Here is a 24,896-nt window from a genome sequence, read left to right on the forward strand (position 1 = left end):
TATGTTAGCATTAATTTATATTTATTTTAGATACATAATATATTGTTTTGATTTAATACTCTGTGGCTGTGTGCTAAGAAGTTTGCTTCTTAACTACCTGGTTCTGGCTGGGTTCAGTTCCACCGCGTGACACCTTGGGCAAGTCTCTTCAAATATATATTTTTTATTGCCCACAAGGGGCTAAACATAGAGGGGACAAACAAGAACAACAGACAAAGGAATTAAGTCGATTACATCTACCCCAGTGCGTAACTAGTACTTTATTTATCGACCCCGAAAAGATGAAAGGCAAAGTGGGCCTCGGCGGAATTTGAACTCCGAACGTAACGGCAGACGAAATATCGCTAAACATTTCGCCCGGCGCGCTAACGTTTCTGCCAGCTCGTGTCTTCAAATATAACCTCGGGCCGCCCAAAGTCTTGAGTGGATTTGGTGGACGGAAACTGAAAGAAGCCCATCGTATATGTGCTTCAGCATGGTCACAGCCTTTGGTCGAAACGTTTAAAAATGTGTGTATGAGCGTGTGCTTGTGTTTAAATTCGTCCCCCCACAATCGCGTGACAACCGGTGCTGGTTTGTTTACTTCCCTCGTAACTTAGCGGTTCGGCAGAGGCGGTGCCCCAGTAAAGCCGCAGTTCAATGACTGAAACATGTAGAAGATGAAAGACATGTCTAAAAGTTATGAAATATTAACACACACTTGAATAGATCTTGCAGTTTGAGGTTTGGTGCGTCAGCCTTTTTATTATTATTGAAGTCGTCATTGTTACAAATTTTACTTACGATGCAAAAATGTCTAGATACAAAACAGGATAAAGCTTCTAGACACTTTCGGAATACGATACTGAAAATAAGAAAATAAATAAAGAATATTATAAAGGATTTAATCATATACATAAAAATATCTACTTTATCTAGATTAAAAGACTGAAAGATAGAAATAAGGAAATCAACATAGATATTAACAAAAAACTGAAAGCTATTTATTTTGATAAGTCAAAAATATTTTGATAATGTAGACAGATAAAGAGAGAAGATAATTTAATGTGCCATATTACGAATCATTAGAGAAAGATGTATTAGTTGGCAATAAAAAAAGTGTAAATTTCTTTCAATTTTGTTTTCTTTTATCTTTCAGTACAGCAGACATGCAAATCATCTTGAATGAAAAAAGAGAAAAAAAAGGGAAGTTTAATAGCATTAAAATTGTTGTAAGAGTGGCTGTTTTCTACCATATATATATATATATATACTTAACTATATATATATATACTTCTTGACAAAAGACGTGAATATTTTCTTTAAGGATGATTATTATGGAAATCTATTAGATTGCTGAATAATCATGGGAAAAAAAAACCGTATAAAGTATAGTGTCCGGGTTGAAGATACAAGATGAGGAAGAAACGAGAATAAATAGCATTAGGAATGTTTATGAATTTCTATGAGTGTAAATGAGAATTTAAATAAGGTGGTTGTATGAAATAAGTGAGAGAATTAGAGAAAGTGGTTGTTGATGTAACGAAGAGAGAAAAAAAAGCAGACAATGAACGTGGAGAGAGAGAGAGAGAGAGAGAGAGAGAGAGAGAGAGAAAATGTGGTTGATGATGTGTGTGAAAGAGAAAGAGAAGGAGTCATGAAATTTGCTGATAAGAGGAAAGTGACAGATAGAGCGAGAGGGAGAGAGAGAGAGAGTGAGAGAATCAGAAAACGTAGTTGAGGTTGGGGGTGAATGAAAGGGAAAGAGAAAGATAAAAGAATACGGTGGCTGACTGATGTGACGGAGAGTGAGAGTGTGAGTTAAAAAATGGTAGCTGATGAAGTGAGAGAGAGTTAGAGAAAGAGATCAGAGACGGTAGGGGGGGGGGTTGATGTGAGTGAAGGTAAGAGAAAGACAGAGTCAGAAAATGTGAGGGATGATAAGAGTGAGTGCGACAGAGAGCGTTAACAATGTGTGTGTGTGTGTGAGAGAAAAAGAATTGAGACAGAGAAGATGGTTGTGTAATGTGAGTGAAAGAGAGGAAAAAAAAAGGGGAAGGAACAGATAAAATGTACAGGCGCACAAAGATAGTATATAGAAGTAAATGTGCATTAAACAAGTGATGAAGAAAGAAATGTGTGTGTGTACGAGGAAAAAAAGAGAAAAGTATCTATTTTATTTATAAGAAAGAGGACAGTAAGAGATAAATATAGACAGAAAAAAATCAGTGAAAGAGTGTGTGTGTGTATGTGTGAACGAATGAGAGAGGGAAAAAAGATTGAAAAATAGAGAAATAAATAGAGAATGTACGTATGTGTGAGAGTGTATGTGCGTGAGTGAAGGAAGAAAGGACAGGAAAAACAATATGAGAGAATACAGAAAGAACTTAGGTTATAGTGGTTGGCGGTGTTGAAAGAGTAGGGCAGGTGCTTTTATGAACACGGAGTGCTAACAGAGGAGGAGTTGGCAGTGCTTACTTGTTCTTTAGTTATAGTAGTGACAGTAGCAGCAATAGTAGTAGTAGTAGTAGTAGACATTATTCTTGTTATTATTGTTGCCGTGGCGGTTTTTTCCCTCTCCAAAGCGATCCTTAAACCAACTGGTGTGCTAAGGAGATACGACATATGTTCTAGATTCCAACACCATACTTTAAAGAAAAGAGAAAAAAGTTAAACTAAAGTGTCAAACAAACAAACGTAAAAAAAAAACAAAAGTCTTTAAGAACAAAAGCAGTTTGAAAAACCGAATCCGACAGTTTAGATCAAACACTGGTCTCTGGAACGATCAGTTCTTGTCATCTTCCCCGTGAGTAAATTCATGCCCTCATTTTATTCGATGCGTGTGTGTGTGTGTATGTATGTATGTATGCATCTGTGATTTTATATTCATGATTATGGGCCACAGAAATTCATTAGGGAATGAGTATTTGTATGAAGAAATGTCAGTGAGTGTGAGTATGTGTGCATATGAGTATGTAAGTATGTATGTGATAGAGACAAAGAGAGAGAGAGAGAGAGAGAGAGAGAGAGAGAATGATGATTAAAGAGAGAGAGCGAGAAGATGTAGGAAAATTAATGAGAAAGAAAGAATGATAGAGTGAGAGGACGAAGGAAAATTAATGAGAGAGAGAGAGAGGGGGGAGTGAGAGTAGATGGTTTTTTTTTTTTTTTGAGGAAGAAATTGACACATGCTTGCATTCTGTATGTAACTTCCAAAACATATTGTTCATCACATTTATGAGTGTTTTTTCCTCCACGATATGATCGTATCTCATGGTCGACAACTGTAATAAATAAATGCTTTTATCGGAAAATATAATGTGTTTACGTTTACGTATATTTCAACAGAAACAAACAAACATATGGTCATATAGATCATTTCTGCTCATACACATGCGTACGCATAATCTCACACACACACACACACACATCTTTTTTAAAGAGATACATGTACACGCTCACACACATACAATATGTGTATGCGTAAATATTTGCGTTAGTGGGTGTGTTTAAATGAAAACAAGCATATTGCCACAAAACGTAACTAATTAGTGAGTAAATGGAAAAATCTGGACATACACAAATATTACATACGTAGACACGTTTGAGTATGTATGGAAAAATAGTATTAAAGAATTTGTGTCTGTGTGTGGGTAGATAGATAGATAGATAGATAGAGAGAGAGCGATAAGTGGCCTTGTTTTCAAAATACTCTGGCACCTTTGTAAGCCCTTATCTATCCCTTCCTCATACCTTTTTATCTTAGTAAATTTCCAGTTTTACCTTGTTCTTACACAGCTTTCTACAGACCTCAAAAGTGATTACTTGATTTGCTATAAACAGCAGCAGTATCTATCTAAAATCACACCCTTTTTGAGAAAGGATACCCCCCCCTCCAAAAAAAAAAGCGATGAGGTGGTGGATAGTCATGTGAGGAACACTTTTGATCAGGTTTATTGAGTTAGGACTGATCTGGGGTTAAACATGTTTTCTGATCAACAGAATTATAATTTTAATCATAACTATCAAATAACTTTCAGAAAAGATTAATCTAAATAACAGTATTGTTATTTCTAATTGTATATCGGTATGTTAATTTCATATCGTTGTTTTAGAATCATTGAAACTAGGTTCGTTATATCAGATTGCTTCAGAAATGTGTCATATCACAGTTACCCTTAACTAACCCGTTATGACTGGTACAGAAACTAGCCAACCATCCACCCGTTTCTCTGTCACCTAACTGCTATCTTCTAATCTCTTCGCTACGACCCACGTAGTTATTCGATCTGTTTGACATGACAAGTAAATTTCCTTCAAACTACACTCTACCGCCTCTAAGAAAAAAAAAAAAAAAAAAGGCGGTACATTGCACAGTGTAACTTGAAAACAAAACTGGATGGTCACGATTAGAATGCTTTTGGTCATACGTCTGCTTAATCAAGGCTGGGTTGTGGCTATACATCAACGGAACTTGTCCGCAGTCACCACCTCATTTTGCACTCACAGTAACCACAATTTTTCAATGGTAGTCTGTGTGTGTTGCATGTTACCTTGCCCTTATAAGATATGTGTATGAATATTATTGTACACACGATTTAGGGGCATGTACACAAACACTTATATAAAACTGTCGATTTACTCTGTCGGTACTGATTGTTTCTTTCTCGACCCGATCCTTCAGAATATACGATCATCTCTCTCTACTCGTCTGATAGATCGTACTGAACGAGAAATTCTAAGTAGTTTAGCAATGAAGTGACTCACCAGTTTCATACAAATAATTATACTCTACTGCATGTATTGAGTACGCTTTGAGTATGTGTGTATACAAACACATGTATGTGTGTATGCATGTGTGCGTGTATGTATGTGTGTATGTATGTATGTGTGTGTGTGTGTGTGTATGTATGTATGTATTCATGCGTGTATGTATGTATACTGCTAGCAGCAGACGGCAATAACAATGCTCGAACGAAAAATATATCTTCAGAACTGCATGAGGATTACTATCATTAATAAAGAAGCTCCTAGATAAACCGTTGGACCATTCAGAAAATTAAACACAACCTCCTGAGTGTTCTATTCTTTATAGTTAAGAAGCAAAGGTTTCTGTTTCATTTATTGGTGCTAAGTCAAAGTTGTAGAGATTCTACTGAAGCAATATTGTTCTCTTCAGTGATACTGATTCGGTTGATTTATGCTGTATCTATTGAAGTTGAAGTAAATCCCTGATGTTAACTTTCAGCACCTTAGACATCGTAGTGGCTAATAAAATTAAACCCAATGCAGCTGAGAAGCATCTTAAGTTACCCCCACTAGTGTCTTGAAACAGTATCGACATCAACTGATCCCTTCTCTTTTACTCTTTTACTTGTTTCAGTCATTTGACTGTGGCCATGCTGGAGCACCGCCTTTAGTCGAGCAAATCACCCCCAGGACTTCATCATCATCATCATCATCATTTAACGTCCGTTCTCCATGCTAGCATGGGTTGGACAGTTCGACCTGGGGTCTGGGAAGCCAGGAGGCTGCACCAGGCTCCAGTCTGATCTGGCAGTGTTTCTACAGCTGGATGCCCTTCCTAACGCCATTCTTTGTAAGCCTAGTACTTATTCTATCAGTCTCTTTTGCCGAACCGCTAAGTTATGGGAACGTAACACACCACCATCCGTTGTCAGGCGATGTTGGGGGGACAAACACAGATACACAAACGTATACACACACACATGCATATATCACTTTCACTTTGATCACTTTGACCGACCAGTCCGTCAGAGGTCCATTTGACACCGCTGGTCACAGCACGCTGTCCACTCCTCTCTGGATCGCGCCTTTCTCATCCACGTGATCCCAATCGTCCTCTTGAAATCGTCACTCCACCATCGTGGAGGTCTTCCGGGTGGTCTTTTCCGCTAACACGAGTACCACTCGACAACTGCGTGCGTCCACCGATTATCGGTGAGCCGGGCGACATGTCCAGCCCATCTATACTTGCTGCGAGTATACTCTGCGATGACATCTCTCACGCCGGACTTCTTTCTGATGATCTTGCTATTTATGTGCTCTCTCAACGAGATACCAAGCATTGACCTTTCCATGGCTCTTTGAGCCGTTACCAGTCTTTGCTCTTCTCTCTTTGACAACGTACATGCATATATATATATATATATATATATATATACACACATATATACGACGGGCGTCTTTCAGTTTCCGTCTACCAAATCCACTCACAAGGCTTTGGTCGGCCTGAGGCTATAGCAGAAGACACTTGCCCAAAGTGCCATGCAGTGGGACTGAACCCGGAACCATGTGGTTGGTAAGCAAGTTACTTACCACACAGCCACTCCTACGCCTTCTGTCTATTCTTTGGAGAAAATGTATGGATGCTATCTATAATACCTGAGCATTTTCTGTCCCTGTTCATCATACCAGCTTTCAAAAATGGAAATAAATTGCTTACAGTAAATTACTGTTTGCTTACTGATCTCTCTTATTAAAGTATTTGAGGGAGAAAAAGAGAGAGAGATGGAGAGTATGAAGTAAGAATAACTGATTTTGAAGAAAGAAACAATCTTCTAAATCTCAGCTAGCAATAAGTAGTAAAGACTGCTTAACACAACTTTTATGCTCTAATGACATTTTGATAGCTTTAAGCATGGGCCCCCAACGTATGTCACATAACTCAGCTTCAGTAAGGACACTGACAATCATTAGACATAACATTTTGATGGAGAAAATTATCCAATATGGGAGTCTGTAGAAAGGTAACTGCAGCGGTTCAACTGTTTTCTAGTACAACCCAACATATTGCAATCAATAAAATCCACTCAAACCCTTCAAAAGCGATGCAGCGGTGTCCAGCTCAGGAATTGTGTTAGTCCTTATATATATATATATACCTTCGAAGCACGCATTGAGTCGAAACAGGGGCAGCTGAAGAAGGGGAATGTCCCTTGTGTTGTTTGTCTTGTACTCTGCTAATATTGTTCTCTGCTAAACTTAGCTAATATTTTACAAATTCATAGGTAGGGAACTTATATTTGTTTCAGATTTTGACTCAAGGCCAGCAATTTTGGAGGATTACTAGTGTAGTTAGAGGTGGGAGGCAGTGGTCTACTCCTCGTGGCACTTTTAGTGGCGTAGTATCAGTTTTGGGTCTGCCGTAGGCAATATGTACTTTTTGTGGGGGCCTGCAGAGCAGCAAACTGAAGAGCCACCCTGGATGGCGCACACTCTAGCTATGCTAGTATGGGGGAGGGGTTCAGTTGATTACATAGACCCCAATGCTCAACTGGTACTTATCTTATCAACCCTAAAAGGATGAAATGCAAAGTTGACCTCAGTGGAATTTGAACTCGGATTGTAAAACAGGCAAAGTGCTGCTAAGCATTTTGTTCGGCATGCTAATGGTTCTGCCAACTTGCCATCTTGTAGGAAACATATTAACCTTTTTGATGCCATCCCACCTGAAACCACCCTTAGTTTTGTAATACAAACTTCTTTTTTTTAAAGTTGGCACGTAAAAAGCACCATCCGAATCGTGGCTGAAGCCAGTGCCGCCTCGACTGGCTTCCGTGCCGGTGGCACGTAAAATGCACCAATCCGACCGTGGCTGATGCCAGCCTCGCCTGGCACCTGTGCAGGTGGCACGTAAAAAGCACCCACTACACTCACGGAGCATCCAGCTGTAGAAACATTGCCAGATAAGACTGGAGCCTGGTGCAGCCTTCTGGCTTCCCAGATCCCCGGTCGAACTGTCCAACCCATGCTAGCATGGAGAACGGACGTTAAACAATGATGATGATGATGATGATTTAGATTAAAATGCTCCCACAAAATTTCATGTAGTTTATACACCAAACACCACTTAATGATTAAATTATATTACTTATTCTTATTCTTACTTGTTTCAGTCATTTGACTGTGGTCATGCTGGAGCACCGCCTTTAATCGAGCAAATCGATCCCGGGACTTATTTTTTGTAAGCCCAGTATTTATTCAATCGGTCTCTTTTGCCGAAGTGCTAAGTGACGGGGTCGTAATCACACCAGCATCGGTTGTCAAGCAATGCTAGCGGGACAAACACAGACACACAAACACACACACACATACATATATATACATATATACAACAGGCTTCTTTCAGTTTCTGTCTACCAAATCCACTCACAAGGCATTGGTCGGTCCGGGGCTATAGCAGAAGACACTTGCCCAAGGTGCCACGCAGTGGGACTGAACCCGGAACCATGTGGTTGGTTAGCAAGCTACTTACCACACAGCCACTCCTGCGCCTATTCTTTAATATTTTTCAAAATCAGTTGAAACAAAAGCAGTTTATTTCCACAAAAATATGGCAACTAAAATTAACTGTTTTGGTGTTAAGACTTAAGTAATTTCTTTTTGTTGGGATTTTTTGAGATTTCATTATAGGCAGTTTCACATTTGAATGTAAATGCAATTTCACTTGTTAGTGAGGAGTTCTCCATCTTTAAATTTCTTCATTGATTTATAATGCTTTAGTTGTAGTTGTTAGTAATGCCATTGGCTATGATAGGGTATTCTGGTATTACAGTCTTAATGTAGGGTTGTAGTAGTGATTGCTGATGGCAATCGCATGTGCAATACAGTATCACTCTTCCCTTGGTTAACCATGCTGGAACCGATACAGCAGTAAGTTCTCCAGCTGCAATTTGGTGTGTTCAGCTACCTGCCCAGGCTCCACTGCTTGTCAGGCTGAGAAAAGCAAATTATCATGTGGTAGTCAAGACCTCCGGCGTCTTCAACCCCTGGGCCATATCCCTGCTCACTGCTATCGGAATGGTGATGGTTATCTGCAAGTGCTGCCCCGTGAGTCACAATGGCTTTTTCACTGTATCACCCTTGCATCCTCCAAGGCAACACCTTTTCCATTTTGTCTGCTGTGACCAGGAGGTAGCCTGAATTACAGGAAATCAAGGGAATGTAAGAATTTTGTAGCTTACTACATGAACAATAAACTTGTTCATTATGTTGTATCTACAGGCAACAATAATCTTATTGGTTTTATCCTATTTGGTTTGTTTTGATCAAATGACTAACTGTGACCAAAAGACTCAGTACTTTGGATATGCTATGCTGTAAGTGTAGTCTTGCTGAGGACTACATTGCATGTTCTGGTGACTAGTAGTTTACCATGTTTGGTATAGTGTGGCAGTTTCAGATTGTTTCATCCTTTGTCTTCTTTGCTCTTGTAAAACTGGGTTCTCGAGATGGTCATTAAGTAATTTTTGGAGCTGAATTTTTGTGGTCCTTTCTAACAATTCGAGTAAGAGTCCAATGGTTCCTATCTGAAAGTTTTGGTTTTCTTCTGGTGTTTTGTTTCAATGTGGAGGTTTTTCCCTCTTTCTCAAAGGCTGTCATTACTTTCGAGACAGTACTTCTTGATACACCAAACATTTCGGTTGTTTTCCTTACTCTAGCACCTGCCATATGAGCACCAACAATTTGACCTCTTTGAAAACTCAATAGATCTGTCATTTTAATGAATTTTAATACCTTTTTTGGATATGTGAAAAGAAACAGCAATTTTAGCGAAACATATTAAGCAATACTAATAATAAATAAAAAAGACATAAAAATAAACAAGCTTTTGACGGTTTTATAGATATTTCAAAATTATGATGCTATGATTCTAGGTATTTCCATTATTTTGTCCAACCCCTGTATATATATATACATACCTTTATGAATACACGCGTGCACACACATGAGTGAAAAATGCATTAAATACTACAAAACATAAACGTAGGACAGACACTAATTCTTCATCAGATCAAAAATACTAATAGTCAGTTTCGTGCTTTTAACAACAAGATTGAGAACCTTGTATATCGGCAGCACCCGCAAGATTTGCGTAGAATTAGGGCTTGAGCAAACAAGACAATACAGGGTGGAAATACAAAAGTAAACAAATATAATTTGAAATGATAGACAAAGAAGGAATAGATACAACCTTTCGGTCAAACACTAGAATTTTAGCGGAACATATTAAGCAATACTAATAATAGATTAAAAAACATAAAAATAAGCAAGCTTTTGACAGTTTTATCAATATTTCAAAATTATGATGCTCTGATGCTAGCTGTTTCCATTATTTTGTCCAACCCCTGTATATATATATATATGTATATATATCAAATGAGTCAACCCTAGTACTTGTTTGTTTTAAGCCTGGTATTCATTCTATCAGTCTCTTTTGTTGAACTGCTAAGTTACAAGGCTGTAAACACACCAACACCGGTTGTGAAGCAGTGTTAGGGGACAAAGACATACACAGTAACATGCACACATATATATATATACCTATATACATACAACAGGCTTCTTTCAGCTTTCATCTACCAAATCTACTCACAATGTTTTGGTCAGCCCAAGGCTATAATAGAAGACACTTGCCCAAGATGGCATGCATTGGGAATATATATAAATATATGTATGTGTGTCTGTATATATATATATTTATGTATATATGTATGTATAAGTACATATGTGTGTGTGTGTGTATATATGTATGTATGTGTATATATATGTATGTGTGTGTATGTATGTATGAAGGTATCTCTTTTACTCTTTTACTTGTTTCAGTCATTTGACTGCAACCATGCTGGAGCACCGCCTTTAATCGAGCAACTCGACCCTGGGACTTATTCTTTGTAAGCCCAGCACTTATTCTATTGGTCTCTTTTGCTGAACCGCTAAGTGAAGGGGACATAAACACACCAGCATCGGTTGTCAAGCAATGTTGGGGGAACTAACACAGACACACACACACACACACACACATATATATATATACATATATACGATGGGCTTCTTTCAGTTTCCGTCTACCAGATCCACTCACAAGGCTTTGGTCAGCCCAAGGCTGTAGTAGAAGACACTTGCCCAAGGTGCCATGCAGTGGGACTGAACTCGGAACCATGTGGTTGGTAAGCAAACTACTTGCCACACAGCCACTATATATATATATGTATATTTATATATATTCACATACAGTTTTTAGATTCCGTGCTGCTTCAAGTTTCGCAAGCCCCTAATAGAGGCTGGAGGGATCCCACCAGCCAGTGGAGACAGGCTCCATTATGGACTTGCAAAACTTGAACTAGCACGGAATCTGAATCAAGCTGTTTTGAATAATCCATGTAACACCCAATGAGTACATGTGTGTGTGTGTGTGTATATATATATATATAATATATATATATATATATATATATATATATACTCTTTATCTTTTATTAAACTTTTAATACTTTTGATATATATTTAAATAATATAAATTAATTAATTTTATGTATTGGCTTATGTTTTTCATTGTTTGATTTGCCTAATAGTGGTTTTATCTCTAATTTAATATAATATAATATATTTATACTATAAAATTGGATTTAATCCTAAATCTAATTTTTCCCTGTAAGTTTGGATTTATTCCCTAATATTTTATTATATATATATACACACACACGCACACACATATATATATATAAGTATGTATACATATACATACATACACTTGCATGCATATCTTTATCCAATTTTTTTTATTCTACTTGCAGATTTATCTAAATCTACCCAGTCCTGTCAAGGATGGGTAAGAAGGCAGATGGCAAACCACGCAGTCGTTCAACATCTTACATGTTCTTTGTGAAGATTTGTCGGGAAGAACATGAGAAACAGCATCCCGGTGTTAAGTTAGATTTTAAAGAATTTTTACGGAAATGTTCAGAAAGATGGAAGGTGTGATACTAATTACTTTTTTCTTTTTTTCTTTGCTTGTTAACATTTATTTTGCTTACGGAGATGTACTTGCAGAGCAAGTGATTTGATCTGAGATCGTGTGCTGAAACGAAAACAATTGCAGCGTGGAAGGTGTTTATAAGCCATTTAAGAAACACACAAGAGCCGTTCGATTCACTTCAACATTTAAGTTTAATCCTGAATGTTTGAAATCCCAAATGACTAGAATCTGTGGCACGTAAAAAGCACCCACTACAGTCACGGAGTGGTTGGCATTAGGAAGGGCATCCAGCTGTAGAAACACTGCCAGATCAGACTGGATCCTGGTGCAGCCTCCTGGCTTCCCAGATCCCCGGTCGAACCATCCAACCCATGCTAGCATGGAAAACGGATGTTAAACGATGATGATGATGATACATCTTTACAAGTTCATCTCAGACTACATTAAGTTTAAGTTTGATTTATTTTGTTATATACATAAATACACACACACACACACATGAACACTGCTACATATATATATACAAATATGTATATTTGTATGTATATATGTATATGGATTGGATATAGCTGGTTTAAAATGCAAGATGTCAGCAATGCTTATTCATAAGGTTATTGCATCATAGTTGGCTTCTCCTGGGCTCACACCTGTGAATTCCATTGCTTTCCACTGGTGATTGTGCCACCTAAAATTTTAGACCCAATAAAGCTTGCACAATATCTCACTCACTCTCTTCACTCTGTTAACATGACTCACAGACATGCCAAGGCAAGATATCCCGTGCTAATATGAGTCACCAGCTCAGGAATGCAAGAGTGCCATTATCTCCAGCACAAGCAAATGGTCCCCAAAATGTCCATTCCCATTCCCTACACATCCGGTTTTAAATCAGAGTGACCTTCTCATATGGCGGCGAGCTGGCAAAAACGTTAGCATGCCAGGCAAATGCTTAGCAGTATTTCGTCTGTCTTTATGTTCTGAGTTCAAATTCTGCTGAGGTCAACTTTGCCTGTCATCCTTTTGGGGGGTCGATAAATTAAGTACCAGTTGTATACTGGGGTTCAATCTAATCAACTGGCTCCCTCCCACAAAATTTCAGGCCTTGTGCCTAGAGTAGAAAAGAGTGACCTCATACACCCATACATACATACATACATACATACATACATGCATACACACAGACACATAAATGCTAGCAAACAAAATTAATCTATATTATCTATTAAATTATCTATAAATACATGTATTATATACACTCCTAATTTTAATCTTAATTTTAGTGAAAAAAATGTGTGTATTGTACATAGGTTTTTTCCTGTAATTGTTGATATGTCTGGAATGGCCTTCCTAGTGTTGACCAATTCAGCTGTGAAATTAGGATCAGAGTCTATATTTTATTCAGTAAGACAAACCAGTGCAAGTAGAGTTATGTCTATTGTTCTGTACACAGCACAGTTCACAGCATCTATTGTTCAGTACACTGCAGGCAGATTTAAACTTAGGATCCTGTCATCACTTGTCCAATATTATTAATTAAATTATTGACTACACCTCCTCATTGATATGTTCTTGAATTATTGAGTAACTAGCCAATCTTTGAGTCTTTTGCATTTTGCCATTGGCAGTGCGCTTTTTCTATAATAAAAATATACTCTTTACTCTTTTACTCTTTTACTTGTTTCAGTCATTTGACTGCGGCCATGCTGGAGCACCGCCTTTAGTCGAGCAAATCGACCCTGGGACTTATTCATTTGTAAGCCTAGTACTTATTCTATCGGTCTCTTTTGCTGAACCGCTAAGTGACGGGGACGTAAAGACACCAGCATTGGTTGTCAAGCAATGCTAGGGAGACAAACACAGACACACAAACACATACACACATACATATATATATATACATATATACGACAGGCTTCTTTTAGTTTCCGTCTACCAAATCCACTCACAAGACATTGGTCGGCCCGGGGCTATAGCAGAAGACATTTGCCCAAGATGCCACGCAGGGGACTGAACCTGGAACCATGTGGTTGGTTAGCAAGCTACTTACCACACAGCCACTCCTGCGCCTATGTTTGTATTATAATCCTGAATGCTTGAAATCCCAAATGACTAGAATCTAGAAAGTATACATCTTTACAAGTTTACCTCAGACTACATTATCCAATATGCTCTTCCTTTTTTCCAAAGATGGTTGGATATAATTTGAGAGAGATTTGGCTGCTATTTTCAGCAGACCTAGAATTTACCATAGCATAGTGGTATAATTCACCACTAAGTATTAGCCTGTAAAACTAAGTAATATTGAGATCAATCCTTGCTTCAAGCCCTCTGCAGGGAAAGTTAACTTGCAATAGACTAATATCCTATCAAGGGGAAGATTTACTTCTCATCAGGCCTAGCAAGATCTGTGACAGATGTACTAGAAGATGCTCGACCTTTATTCTCTAGAAAAACGCCGTCGCTGTGGTGATCTCATTCTCGCTCACAACATCATAAGCAGAAAGTGTAACCTCTCGAAAGAGCTGTTCTTCACTCCTGATCCAGAGCGTCGGCTGCGGGGTCACTCTGAAAAGCTCTATCTGCGACGATTTCACCTCAATCGAAGAAGGGCTTTCTCCGTCTAGGTTGCAGATCCGTGGAATAAGCTGCCGGACAAGATAGTGAAGATGCCAACGACTGCTCGGTTCAAAGTCTCTCTTGACCAGAAATGGCCTGAACTCTTTGCATGAACACCCTCCCTGTACATAACTCCATGTCCCCCTACATGGCCTTGCTTTTTGCTTTTTGAGCCAAAAAATTAACTTAACTTAATTTAGTCCCAGTGTATCCACAGACATGTGACCTTATGGTTAACTTTTTTATACCAACCTATCTGAGTCTACATCTGGTTCAATGGTATCTTTTATTTTTTAATTGTTTCAGTCATTAGACTGTGGCCATCCTGGGGCACTGCCTGGAAGAATTTTTAGTTGAATGAATTGACCCTAGTACTTTTTTTACTTTTTAATTTTTAAGCCTTGTACTTATTCTATTGTTCTTTTTGCTGAACTGCTAAGTTATGGGGACATAAACACACTAACACTGGGTGTCAAGCTGTGGTGGGGGACCAACACAGGTACAATGACTCACATGCGCACATGCATGTGACTCACATGCGCACATGCACGCACACATATACAGGACAGGTTTCTTTCAGTTTCTGTCTACCAAATCCATTCACAAGGTTTTGGTTAGGCCAAAGCAATAATAGTAGAGGACACTTGCCCAAGGTGCCACACAGTGAGATGAACCTGGAACCACGTGGTTGGGAAGCAAGCTTCTTACCACACACCCATGCCTACAAACTTTCTGTTTACTCTTTTACTTGTTTCAGCCATTTGACTTTGGCCATGCTAGAGCACCGCCTTTTAGTTGAGCAAATCGACTCCAGGACTTTTTCTTTGCAAGCCTAGTACTTATTCTACCGGTCTCTTTTGCTGAACCGCTAAGTTACAGGGACGTAAACACACCAGCATCGGTTGTCAAGCAATGTTGGGGGGACAAACACAGACACACAAACACACACACACACACACACACACACACACACACACACACACACATATACACATACATATATACAATGGGCTTCTTTCAGTTTTCGTCTTCCAAATCCACTTGCAAGGCTTTGGTCGGCCTGAGGCTATAGTACAAGAGACTTGCACAAGGTGCCACACAGTGGGACTGAACCTGGAACCATGTGGTTGGTAAGCAAGCTACTTACCACACATCCAAACCTTAGTATTCTAAATTAAAATTTACATCAAAAATTTCGTGTTCATTTATGTTTCAAACACCAACTTAGATCCTCATTACTATTTTATCATGGTAAAATTTTCCCTTTAGGACATGTTACCTATGGAAAAGAAACTGTTTGAAGAGATGGCTCAGAAAGACAAGATTCGGTATGACAATGAAATGGCTAACTATGTGCCACCCCCTGGTGAAATTAAACGGAAACGGAAACAAGTTAAAGACCCGAATGCTCCGAAACGTTGTCTGTGAGTGGAAGTTTACTATATTCTCTGGAAATTTTTCAAACTTTATTTTCTATTATTTCTTTTAATTCATTATTTTGCATCTTGTATATAGAGACATATGTGTAAGTATCATCATCATCATCATTGTCATCATCATCATCATTAAATATCTGTTTTCCATGCTTGCATGTGTGCATGCATGTGTGTGTGTGTGTGTGTGTGTGTGTGTGTGTATATATATATATAGGGTGGCGAATACTCATTATAAATATCACCACCATTGGCCTAGCATGTATAAAAAGTCAATAGACAACATATTCGTATTTCAAAATAGAAAATTACCCTTTAACAGGTAATTTTACATGCTAGAAATAGCAGCCAACACAGCCAAAAACCACAATTTTATAGCAAATTTCGAAATAAATGAAAAATAAAAACCTTTACCCTATATATATATATATCTTGAGAGAGAGAGAGAGAGAGAGAGAGAGATGTGTAGGTAGATAGAGAGATAGATATTTATTTGTATATATGTATGTGTATATATATATATGTCCAGTTTAGCATCATCACCTGCCTTTAGAACAGCCCACTCTGTTACAAGCACTCTGGCCAAGTTTCTGGTCTGAGGATAATTCACACCAGTTTTGGAAACTGTGACGAGGGTCATGGGTACTACTCTGTCTTCTGTGATTAAGCATCATAAAAAAAAAAAAGTTCTATTGAAATCTTCTGCGTTACTAACTCTTTATCCGCAACTCATCGTATTAGTGTTTTCTGACATATAAGCCAACATAGAGTATGAAATAAACATGTAGTATAATCATTCAAACATTGTTACCATCTTTCCAAATCCTGTTGCATTTCACTTGGAATTTTTGGCAACTTTGGTTAGAAAAATTCAACTTGTATCCTGGAAAACATTGTAATAACAAACAAATTGTTCTTAGTATTGTTATTGAGGCTCTCCAGGAAGTTCTGTTCAAGCAAGCCTAAACTATGCAGGTAGTCAATCAATTATTTTCAGAGGGTATGGGATTTTTTTTCTTTTTCCATTTTCAAATGGTTTGGTCTGAGGGAAGGAACTGTGAGTGTGGTTCTTGCAGGTCCTCTGACATTGGTGAAACTAATGCAGTTAATGTTCTTGTTGAACATGAGTCAGTCAACAACAGTAGGAAAAACACTGGCAAGGGAGGAATTCCACATGGATAACATTCAATGTAGAAGAACTGGGATAAGTGATATGGTGTGGATCCTGGTGATGGTAGTGGTAGACACAATATGGATAATGAGGGGGAGGAAAGCGGAGTGAGTCACATGTGTCTAAGTGAAGGTGGTATACTTCCGAGTTCAAATTCCGCTGAGGTCGACTTTGCCTTTCATCCTTTCGGGGTCGATAGATTAAGTACCAGTTACGCACTGGGGTCGATGTAATCGACTTAATCCGTTTGTCTGTCCTTGTTTGTCCTGTCTGTGTTTAGCCCCTTGTGGGTTGTAAAGAAATTGGTATGTAATCAGTGGGCTCAGAGAGAGGCCACTGTCATAGTGATAGAAAAGACAGATGGGGGTAAACTACATATTTAGGGACCAAAAGTAGGAGTATGTTGGTTGTGTGATTTCCTGCCAAGTGGTTACATGTCTTTTATTTTAAAAATTTTGTTTTTAATGCTATCTCAGACATTTGTATGTGTAGCAGTAGCATCATTAACCTTCTGCTCTGCCGTGCAATAAGATTGTTACATGAGAAACTGTGTACAAGTTGGAGCATGTTCAGTGTATTTTGCCTCCTTGTTTGTTCATATATTGGGAACCGTTGATGCCTTAAGATAACCCTTTACCTATCCAAAGTATTTAAGTTAAGTTAAGTTAATTTTTTGGTTCAAAAAGCAAAAAGCAAGGCCATGAAGGGGGACATGGAGTTATGTACAGGGAGGGTGTTCATGCAAAGAGTTCAGGCCATTTCTGGTCAAGAGAGACTTTGAACCGAGCGGTCGTCGGTATCTTCACTATCTCGTCCGGCAGCTTATTCCACGGATCCACAACCCGGATGGAGAAAGCCCCTCTCCTTTGATTGAGATGAAATCATCGCAGATAGAGCTTTTCGGAGTGACCCCGCAGCCGACGTTCTGGAGCAGGAGTGAAGAACAGCTCTTTCGAGAGGTTACACTTTCCGCTTATGATGTGAGCAAGAATGAGATCACCATGGCGTCGTCGTTTTTCTAGAGAATAAAGGTCGAGCATCTTCAGCCTTTCTATTAGTTTGTTCTTAATATCCATTCTTGTTTTCAGACTTTTAGTTAGCCCTTGTTTTATACATTCAGAGTAATATAAAACTTTCTTTTCATAAGTACCAAGGTACTCTGGTAGTTAAAAAGAATTGGTAATGTGTATCATTTATGATGCATGGACACCTGGGAAATGCATCCTGTGTGTCTCATGTTACACAGGACAGAGAAAGGGTTAGTAATTAATTACATAACTAATTAAAAGAGTTGAGATGTTTCTTATTCTTTTGTCTGTACTGCATCTCTCCATAGCCAAAACACTTAAGCCTCATGTGCTTAGTTCATCTAGCTTTAACACGTTGTTGTTTAGATTCATATCAGCTTTGATAGTGTAAACAGATCTCTGATCAAAGGCCATTCTGGCTACGATCATATCTGATATATCCTAGATTCTGATATTCTGATATTCTAGATTCTGATGTTCTGATATTCTAGAATAGTGTACCTAGGACAATATTATTTAATGTATTCTTATTTAAGATGACAGTGAATGGTTGGAGGAAGATGTGCCTGCTATTTCTAGCAGGTCAAATGACCTCATAGGAATTTCTTCTTACCTCTGTAAGTAGTGGCACTCTTGTGTAATTTATGTATGTTATATTGGTGTGTAGTGTTATGATCAATTACACTTGTGGAAAAATATATGTCTATAAGAGGCCAGCTACAGATCCAGAAGATTTATCTCCCTTCATTGCAAAACCTTAGCAACTAACCTTGTGGATTCTTGTGATTCAAATAGGGTTAGGGTTGTGCAGTTGAAGATCCTAATGGTAACTGCAATGAATACAAAGTAAGATGGAGCTCAAATTCTATTTGACATGTTGTTACCTTGGAATTTTTAAGATATGGTTAGCAGTCCTTAGAAAAGAATAGTACTCAAATACCGAGGGTAGAGTAATATGTTTTTATTAAAGCTGCAAAATTATTACAAGACTGTTACTCAGAGTTTCATGTTTCTGTTCGTTGGACAGTTGAGATGAAAACTGATCACAACCATCTAGTGTACGGGTAGCTTTAATAAAGTATATACATATATATATCATCATCATCATTATCATCATTTAATGTCTATTTTCCATGTTGGCATGGATTGGATGGTTTGATAGGGGCTTGTTAGGCAGAAGATTACACTACGCTTCACTGTTTGTTTTATACACATACACACACACAGAACGAGAGAAAAAGAGAGAGAGAGAGAGAGAGAGAGAGAGGGGATGCAGACAGTATTTGTATGTTGATTGTCTCAGGAAAATATAAAACAATGTTTTTATTTTTTTGAGATATATTTGTCAAATTTGGGCCAGTTTTGTCTTCATGACGTGTTCTGTCTATCTCACTCAATGAAACCATCTTTGGCCTTGATGACAGCTTCCAGGCAATCTCAAAACTGGCCACAGACCATTGTCACTATCTCCTGTCTTATTTACCTCTGCTCCTTATATTACAGTCACATTAATTTATCTTACATCTTCTCTTCCATTTCTATTTTCATTTTCAGCTCAGCGTTTTTCATCTTCTGTAAGGACCACAGAGCAAAGCTGATTGAAGAAAAACCAGAATTAAAAGTATCTGAAGTGGCTACACTGCTGGGAAAGATGTGGAAATTGTCGACACCTGAGGTGAAGAAATCATATGAAGAAAGAGCAGCACAAGATAGAAAACGATATGAGAAGGTAATTGTTTTGTTTGTTCAAGAGTTTTATATCAAAGCAAGTATGGCTGTGTGGTTAAGATGTTTGCTTCACAACCACACATTTTGGGTTCAATCCCACTGTCTTCTACTATAGTCCTAAGCTGACCAAAGCCTTGTGAGTGTATTTGTCAGATGGAAACTGAAAGAATCCCATTATGTAAATTGTGTGTGTGTGTGTGTGTGTGAGTGTGCATGTGTGTATGTATATATGTATATCAACATCAATGGAAATTGTAGCTGTGATACCAGTGCCGGTGGCACGTAAGAGAACCATCCGGACGTGGCCGTTGCCAGCCTCGCCTGGCCTCTGTGCCGGTGGCATGTAAAAAGCACCATCCGATCGTGACTGTTTGCCAGCCTTGTCTGGCATGTAAAAAGCACCCACTACACTCGCGGAGTGGTTGGCGTTAGGAAGGGCATCCAGCCATAGAAACATTGCCAGATCAGACAGGGCCTGGTGCAGCCTTCTGGCTTCCCAGACCCCAGTTGAACCGTCCAACCGATGCTAGCATGGAAAGCAGATGCTAAACGATGATGATGATGATGATGATGATGATGTAAGTGTGTATATTTGTGTTTCTTTATCTTGACATTGCATGACTGTTGTAAATTATTGTCCTTCATTTCTAGTATTCTGTAAAAGCATTTTCTGACCCAGGGGTAATATTGCCTTGCTTGCAAACAGTAGGGATTAGTGAAAGGAAGGACATCCAGCCATGGAAAAAGAAACTTCTTTTAAAAATATTGCACACCATCTCATTCTTGATTACATGAACTTTTAAATGCCAGTAAAGAGTTTGCATGAATGTATGTGCCAAGCATCCAGAAAAACAAAAATGATCTCTTTTTCTGAAGGGTAATTTTTATTCTTATTTTCACTTTAAATAAATACAAAACTATAGTAATTGTCAGTTTCTCTTCCAATAAAATTTACAATCTCCTTGTTGAAGAGTGCCATAGATTATTTACTTTTGTCTAATGACGGCTAAATCTATATAAAACTTTTGAAACATAAGTTGATGATGTCCTCTGTTCTCTAGTGAAACTTTGATTAATGATGTCCACTGTTTAATGGTTAAAATCAGCTGGAAAACTGTCCCCCTCCAGTGAAAGTAAGAATATGTATATTTCATTTACTGTTGTTATGATGGTGATAGTGGTGAGAAAGTGATTGTTATAGTGGTTAGGGCAATGGTGGTTCTTATGACGATGATGATGATGATAGTGAAAGTGGTTGTTGTGGTAATGATGGTGTAGTAGGAATTGTTATGATAGTGTTTGTTGTGGTTGTGACAGTGGTGGTGGAGTGGTTATGGTTATGGTACTTGTTAAGATAGTGGGTGTTGTGGTGGTGGTGCTTGTTAGAATTGTTGTTGTTGTGATGATAGTGGTTGTTATTGTTATTGTTGTTGTGGTTGTGGTAGTGGTGGTTGCTGTGTGTTTATTAAGTCAATCTTTTTGTTAATTGCAGGAAATGATAATCTTCCGAAGTCAGCAAGTCAATGTTGAATCACCCAAGGCTATTATTCCTGTACCAAAGACCACAAACGAAGAATTCCAACCAAAAGCGAAAGTTGCCAAATTGAAACCAGAGAAATCGGTCAAACCTCAAGCACCAGTAGCTGTACAAGTAAAATCTTCACCTTCACAACCACAACTACCACCAGCAAAACCCATGGTTAAAAATGCCAAAATAACTGATAACCGGACCAAAGCGGCAAAGGCACAGATAGCAGCTCAAGCAGCACGGGCAGCTCAAGCGGCTCAAGCAGCCCTAGCTGCAGCAACAGCAAAAAGAGTGGCAATAGAGTCAGACGATGAGTCAGAGGAGGAAGACGATGGGGAAGAAGGTGCAGAGTCAGAAGAGGGGGAAGAGGGCAGCAGTGAAGCTGGGGAAGAGAGCAGTGAGGAAGAAGAGGAGGAAGAAGGGGAAGAGTCAGAGGGAATGGCGGAGGCAGTAGTAGTTAAGGGCAAGGCGCAATGCAAGGACAGTGTTACCATCAATGCTGACAACAACGACGACGATGAAGACGACGACGATGATGGTGATGAGGATGATGATGATGAGGAGGAGGAGGAGGAGAGGAGGAAGAGGAGGAAAATGACAACAATAATGACAACGAGGATAATGATGATGAGGGGGGTGATGGTGGTAATAATGCAGGTGCCGTAGATGACGATAAAGATGATAGCAGTGATGATGATGATGATGATGATGACGATGATGATGATGATGACGACGATGACGATGACGATGAGGAGGAAGAAGACGAATAATGCAATACAATTTGAGAGGCAAAAAGTGGTTTTTTTAAAAATATTTTTTAATGGCTTAGTGAGAAGGGGCAAAAGGCAGCCCCTGCGGTCCATTTGGGCTTCTGACTGGTGGCAGGAAGGGTGGACATTATGCTCAAAACCAGACATCTGTCCCAAATGCTTATAACAGAATGGACTCTGCTCAAACCATCTGATGGCCTGTTGAGGTTGGTAAACAAGTCGATGTATTAAGTCTACCAAAATCGTCCTACTCTATCGAGATCATGTACACATTGCATTTATTTATTAAAAAAAATACAAAAAAATACAAGTACCAAAAATGCTATAAAAGAAAATGTTTTTTTAGACTTTTTATTTATTTTTTGTTTTATAGGGTCTTGTTTGCTTTTCTTTTATTTTTGTTATTATCATTACTTTGGGCATAGGTGCAGGCATGGCTGTGTGGTTAAGAAGTTCAGTTCTCAACCATGTGGTTTTGGGTTCTGTCCTACTGAACATCACCTTGGGCAAATATCTTCTACAATTGCCCTGAGTCAACTAAAGCTTTGTGAGTGTATTTGGTTGATACTCGAACCCACAAGAGTAAACAAGAGAGAGGGAAACAGGCAGAAACAAGAAAAATGTATTTTGTATTTGAGCATTGTGCAAACATTCTTTTAAAAAAACTTTTCTTTTAATTTTTACAAAATTTAATTGTTTTCCATACTTACAGTTGAAAAATCTCAATGACTGAAACCGGTACTGAAATGTTTTTTATAAAATTATTTTAGCATTTTCTATCTTGACTTTTTTTCTCCATATATATATATATAAACGGCAAAATGTCTGTCTGTATGTGTGTCCTTTATTCAAATCCACAATTTTTCAGTTAGAGAGCTCACACTTTCTATGGTCATTCAAAACCGTCCAAGGGTGGTCGTGCACATCTTTACATTTCCCCAGTCACCCCGCAAAGCCATTAAAAAATCAGTAGAAGTGACTTTTTTGTGAATTTTTTATCCAAAACCCAATCAAAATACCCAAAACTTGATACGCCAAATGAATGCCAGCTAGCTGTATGTGATTGGTCAGAGATTTGGACAGTACTTGTGTGCATGCACACAGCTGTATATGCATGCACTAGCACTATGACCTGACAATGCCGGGACATAGTGCTAGTATTTATATATATATATATATATATATATGTATGTATATATGTGTGTATGTGTATATATATATATACAGATGCATGTATATATAAGATGGACTCTCTCGTCGAAAACAACACTGAGTGTTCACCTTTTGCCAAATGACCTGCACAAATGATTTGTTTACTGTGATCAAATGGTCATGCCATACATTAGCTCACTCTCTATCAAATCGATACTGTCTGAACAGGTGCACAGTGTAACACATGAGGTGTTGAAGTGATCCCACATCACATCAAAGCAGAATTCATGATGAAATTTTAGCGGTGATCGGTGATCATCTCTTCTCTTTGATTATCTGCAAATACAGTGTTTACTTTTTTTTTAAGGAAGTAAGCTTTGAGGAAGATTTGGCTGCTGTTTCTAGTTAGTCAAGTGACAGCACAGGTTCCCCCCATAGGTGCTTTGGTGGTAGCTAATAGCTGATCAAACATTGTTCCACAAACCCACAAGTTGTGAATCCCTTAATTTGAGTCAGGAAAGCCACTGACGAGAGATTTTATATGATCACACAATAGGTGCAGGCATGGCTGTGTGGTAAGAAACTTACTTCCCAACAACATGGTTCCGGGTTCAGTTCCACTGTGTGGCACCTTTAACAAATGTCTTCTACTATAGCCTTGGGCCAACCAAAGCCTTGTGAGTGGATTTTTGGTATACAGAAACTGAGTGAAGCTTGTTGTGCATGTGTGTGTGTGCGTGTGTATGTTTGTGTCTGTGTTTGTCCCCTACCACCACTTGACAATCAGTGTTGGTGTGTTTGCATTTATGTAAGCTAGCAGTTCGGCAAAAGCGACCAATAAAATAAGTGCTAGGCATTAAAATAAAAAACAAAGTCTTAGGGTTGATTTAAAACCCTTCAAGGTTGTGCCCCAGATTGGCCACAGTCAGATGACTGAAACAAGTAAAAGGTAAAAGTTAAGAATAAAAATAGAAACAGTGGCCAAATATCCCTCAAATTCCATACTTCTGTCTTGAGAAAGGAAGAGATGGTGTGGTTACCCCTGGAATGTTTTTGGTCCTGAGCCTATTCAGTCAGGGCTAATCTGGGGTTAAACAACAGCGCATCACCTCCCACCAGGTAATGTCTTTGGTAAATCAGTTCTAGAAGTAAGTATCAATTTGTATCAATGGGAAGAACTGGTGGAACTGAACTCTGTACTGCTGGTCTTACAAATCACTCACTGCCTGACTGGCCCTTGTGCCGGTGGCATGTAAAAACACCCACTACACTATCAGAGTGGTTGGCGTTAGGAAGGGTATCCAGCTATAGGAACTCTGCTAGATCAGATTGGAGCTTGGTGCAGCCATCTGGTTCGCCAGTCTTCACTCAAATCGTCCAACCCATGCCAACATGGAAAACGGACGTTAAACGATGATGATGTCGTTGTCACTGCTTAGAATGCTTGCAATCTGTGTGGACTTGATCATTTCAAAGTTGTCTTGGTCATCAAAACTACCCAGTTTTCTTAAATGCCTATGCTGTCATGTTATTTATCAAGAAAGTAGTACAATGAGGTGCCATACCCATTAACTGGCATAGCAGTATCATCATCAACAACTGGGTCAAAATACAAGGGCAAAAGAGATACTCTAGAAAGAGGCCACAGTAGAAGTATCAAACTGATGGGCTAAGTTATGAAAGTAACAGAAAGAGTTTTTAGCAACAAT

The 24,896-nt window shown here is 38.6% G+C and overlaps 1 protein-coding gene and 1 long non-coding RNA gene across 3 annotated transcripts; one reads left to right on the forward strand and one right to left on the reverse strand.

Annotated features, from left to right (window-relative positions):
• Window positions 1-711: 711 nt before the first annotated feature.
• LOC118764344 lies at window positions 712-2,596 on the reverse strand. The gene is made up of 2 exons (XR_005000160.1): window positions 2,458-2,596; window positions 712-1,159 (listed from the first exon to the last, which is right to left on the reverse strand). It is a non-coding gene; the product is annotated as an uncharacterized LOC118764344 (long non-coding RNA).
• On the forward strand, window positions 1,891-22,370 carry LOC115214265 (glutamic acid-rich protein). 2 transcript variants are annotated; one of them, XM_029783408.2, is made up of 5 exons: window positions 1,897-2,785; window positions 11,580-11,760; window positions 15,647-15,801; window positions 19,564-19,738; window positions 21,230-22,370. In XM_029783408.2, the coding sequence occupies exons 2-5, from the start codon at window positions 11,611-11,613 to the stop codon at window positions 21,929-21,931; spliced, it is 1,182 nt and encodes a 393-aa protein (XP_029639268.1). In that variant the 5' UTR covers window positions 1,897-2,785; window positions 11,580-11,610; the 3' UTR covers window positions 21,932-22,370. The 2 variants fall into 2 exon arrangements, with proteins under 2 accessions (XP_036360879.1, XP_029639268.1); XM_036504986.1 differs by lacking the exon at window positions 11,580-11,760 and having other exon boundaries at window positions 1,891-2,785.
• The last annotated feature ends 2,526 nt before the right edge of the window (window positions 22,371-24,896 follow it).

This window comes from Octopus sinensis, linkage group LG7 (assembly GCF_006345805.1).
Source record: "Octopus sinensis linkage group LG7, ASM634580v1, whole genome shotgun sequence".
Taxonomy (NCBI): Eukaryota; Metazoa; Mollusca; class Cephalopoda; order Octopoda; family Octopodidae; genus Octopus; species Octopus sinensis.

What these genes read in the sequence shown, in the direction of transcription:
- LOC115214265 (XM_029783408.2), top strand. Translation starts at nt 11,611, where the DNA reads ATGGGTAAGAAGGCAGATGGCAAACCACGCAGTCGTTCAACATCTTAC. An exon ending in AATGCTCCGAAACGTTGTCT is followed by an intron (nt 15,802 to 19,563) that starts GTGAGTGGAAGT and finishes TTTCATTTTCAG; the next exon opens with CTCAGCGTTTTTCATCTTCT. An exon ending in ATAGAAAACGATATGAGAAG is followed by an intron (nt 19,739 to 21,229) that starts GTAATTGTTTTG and finishes TGTTAATTGCAG; the next exon opens with GAAATGATAATCTTCCGAAG.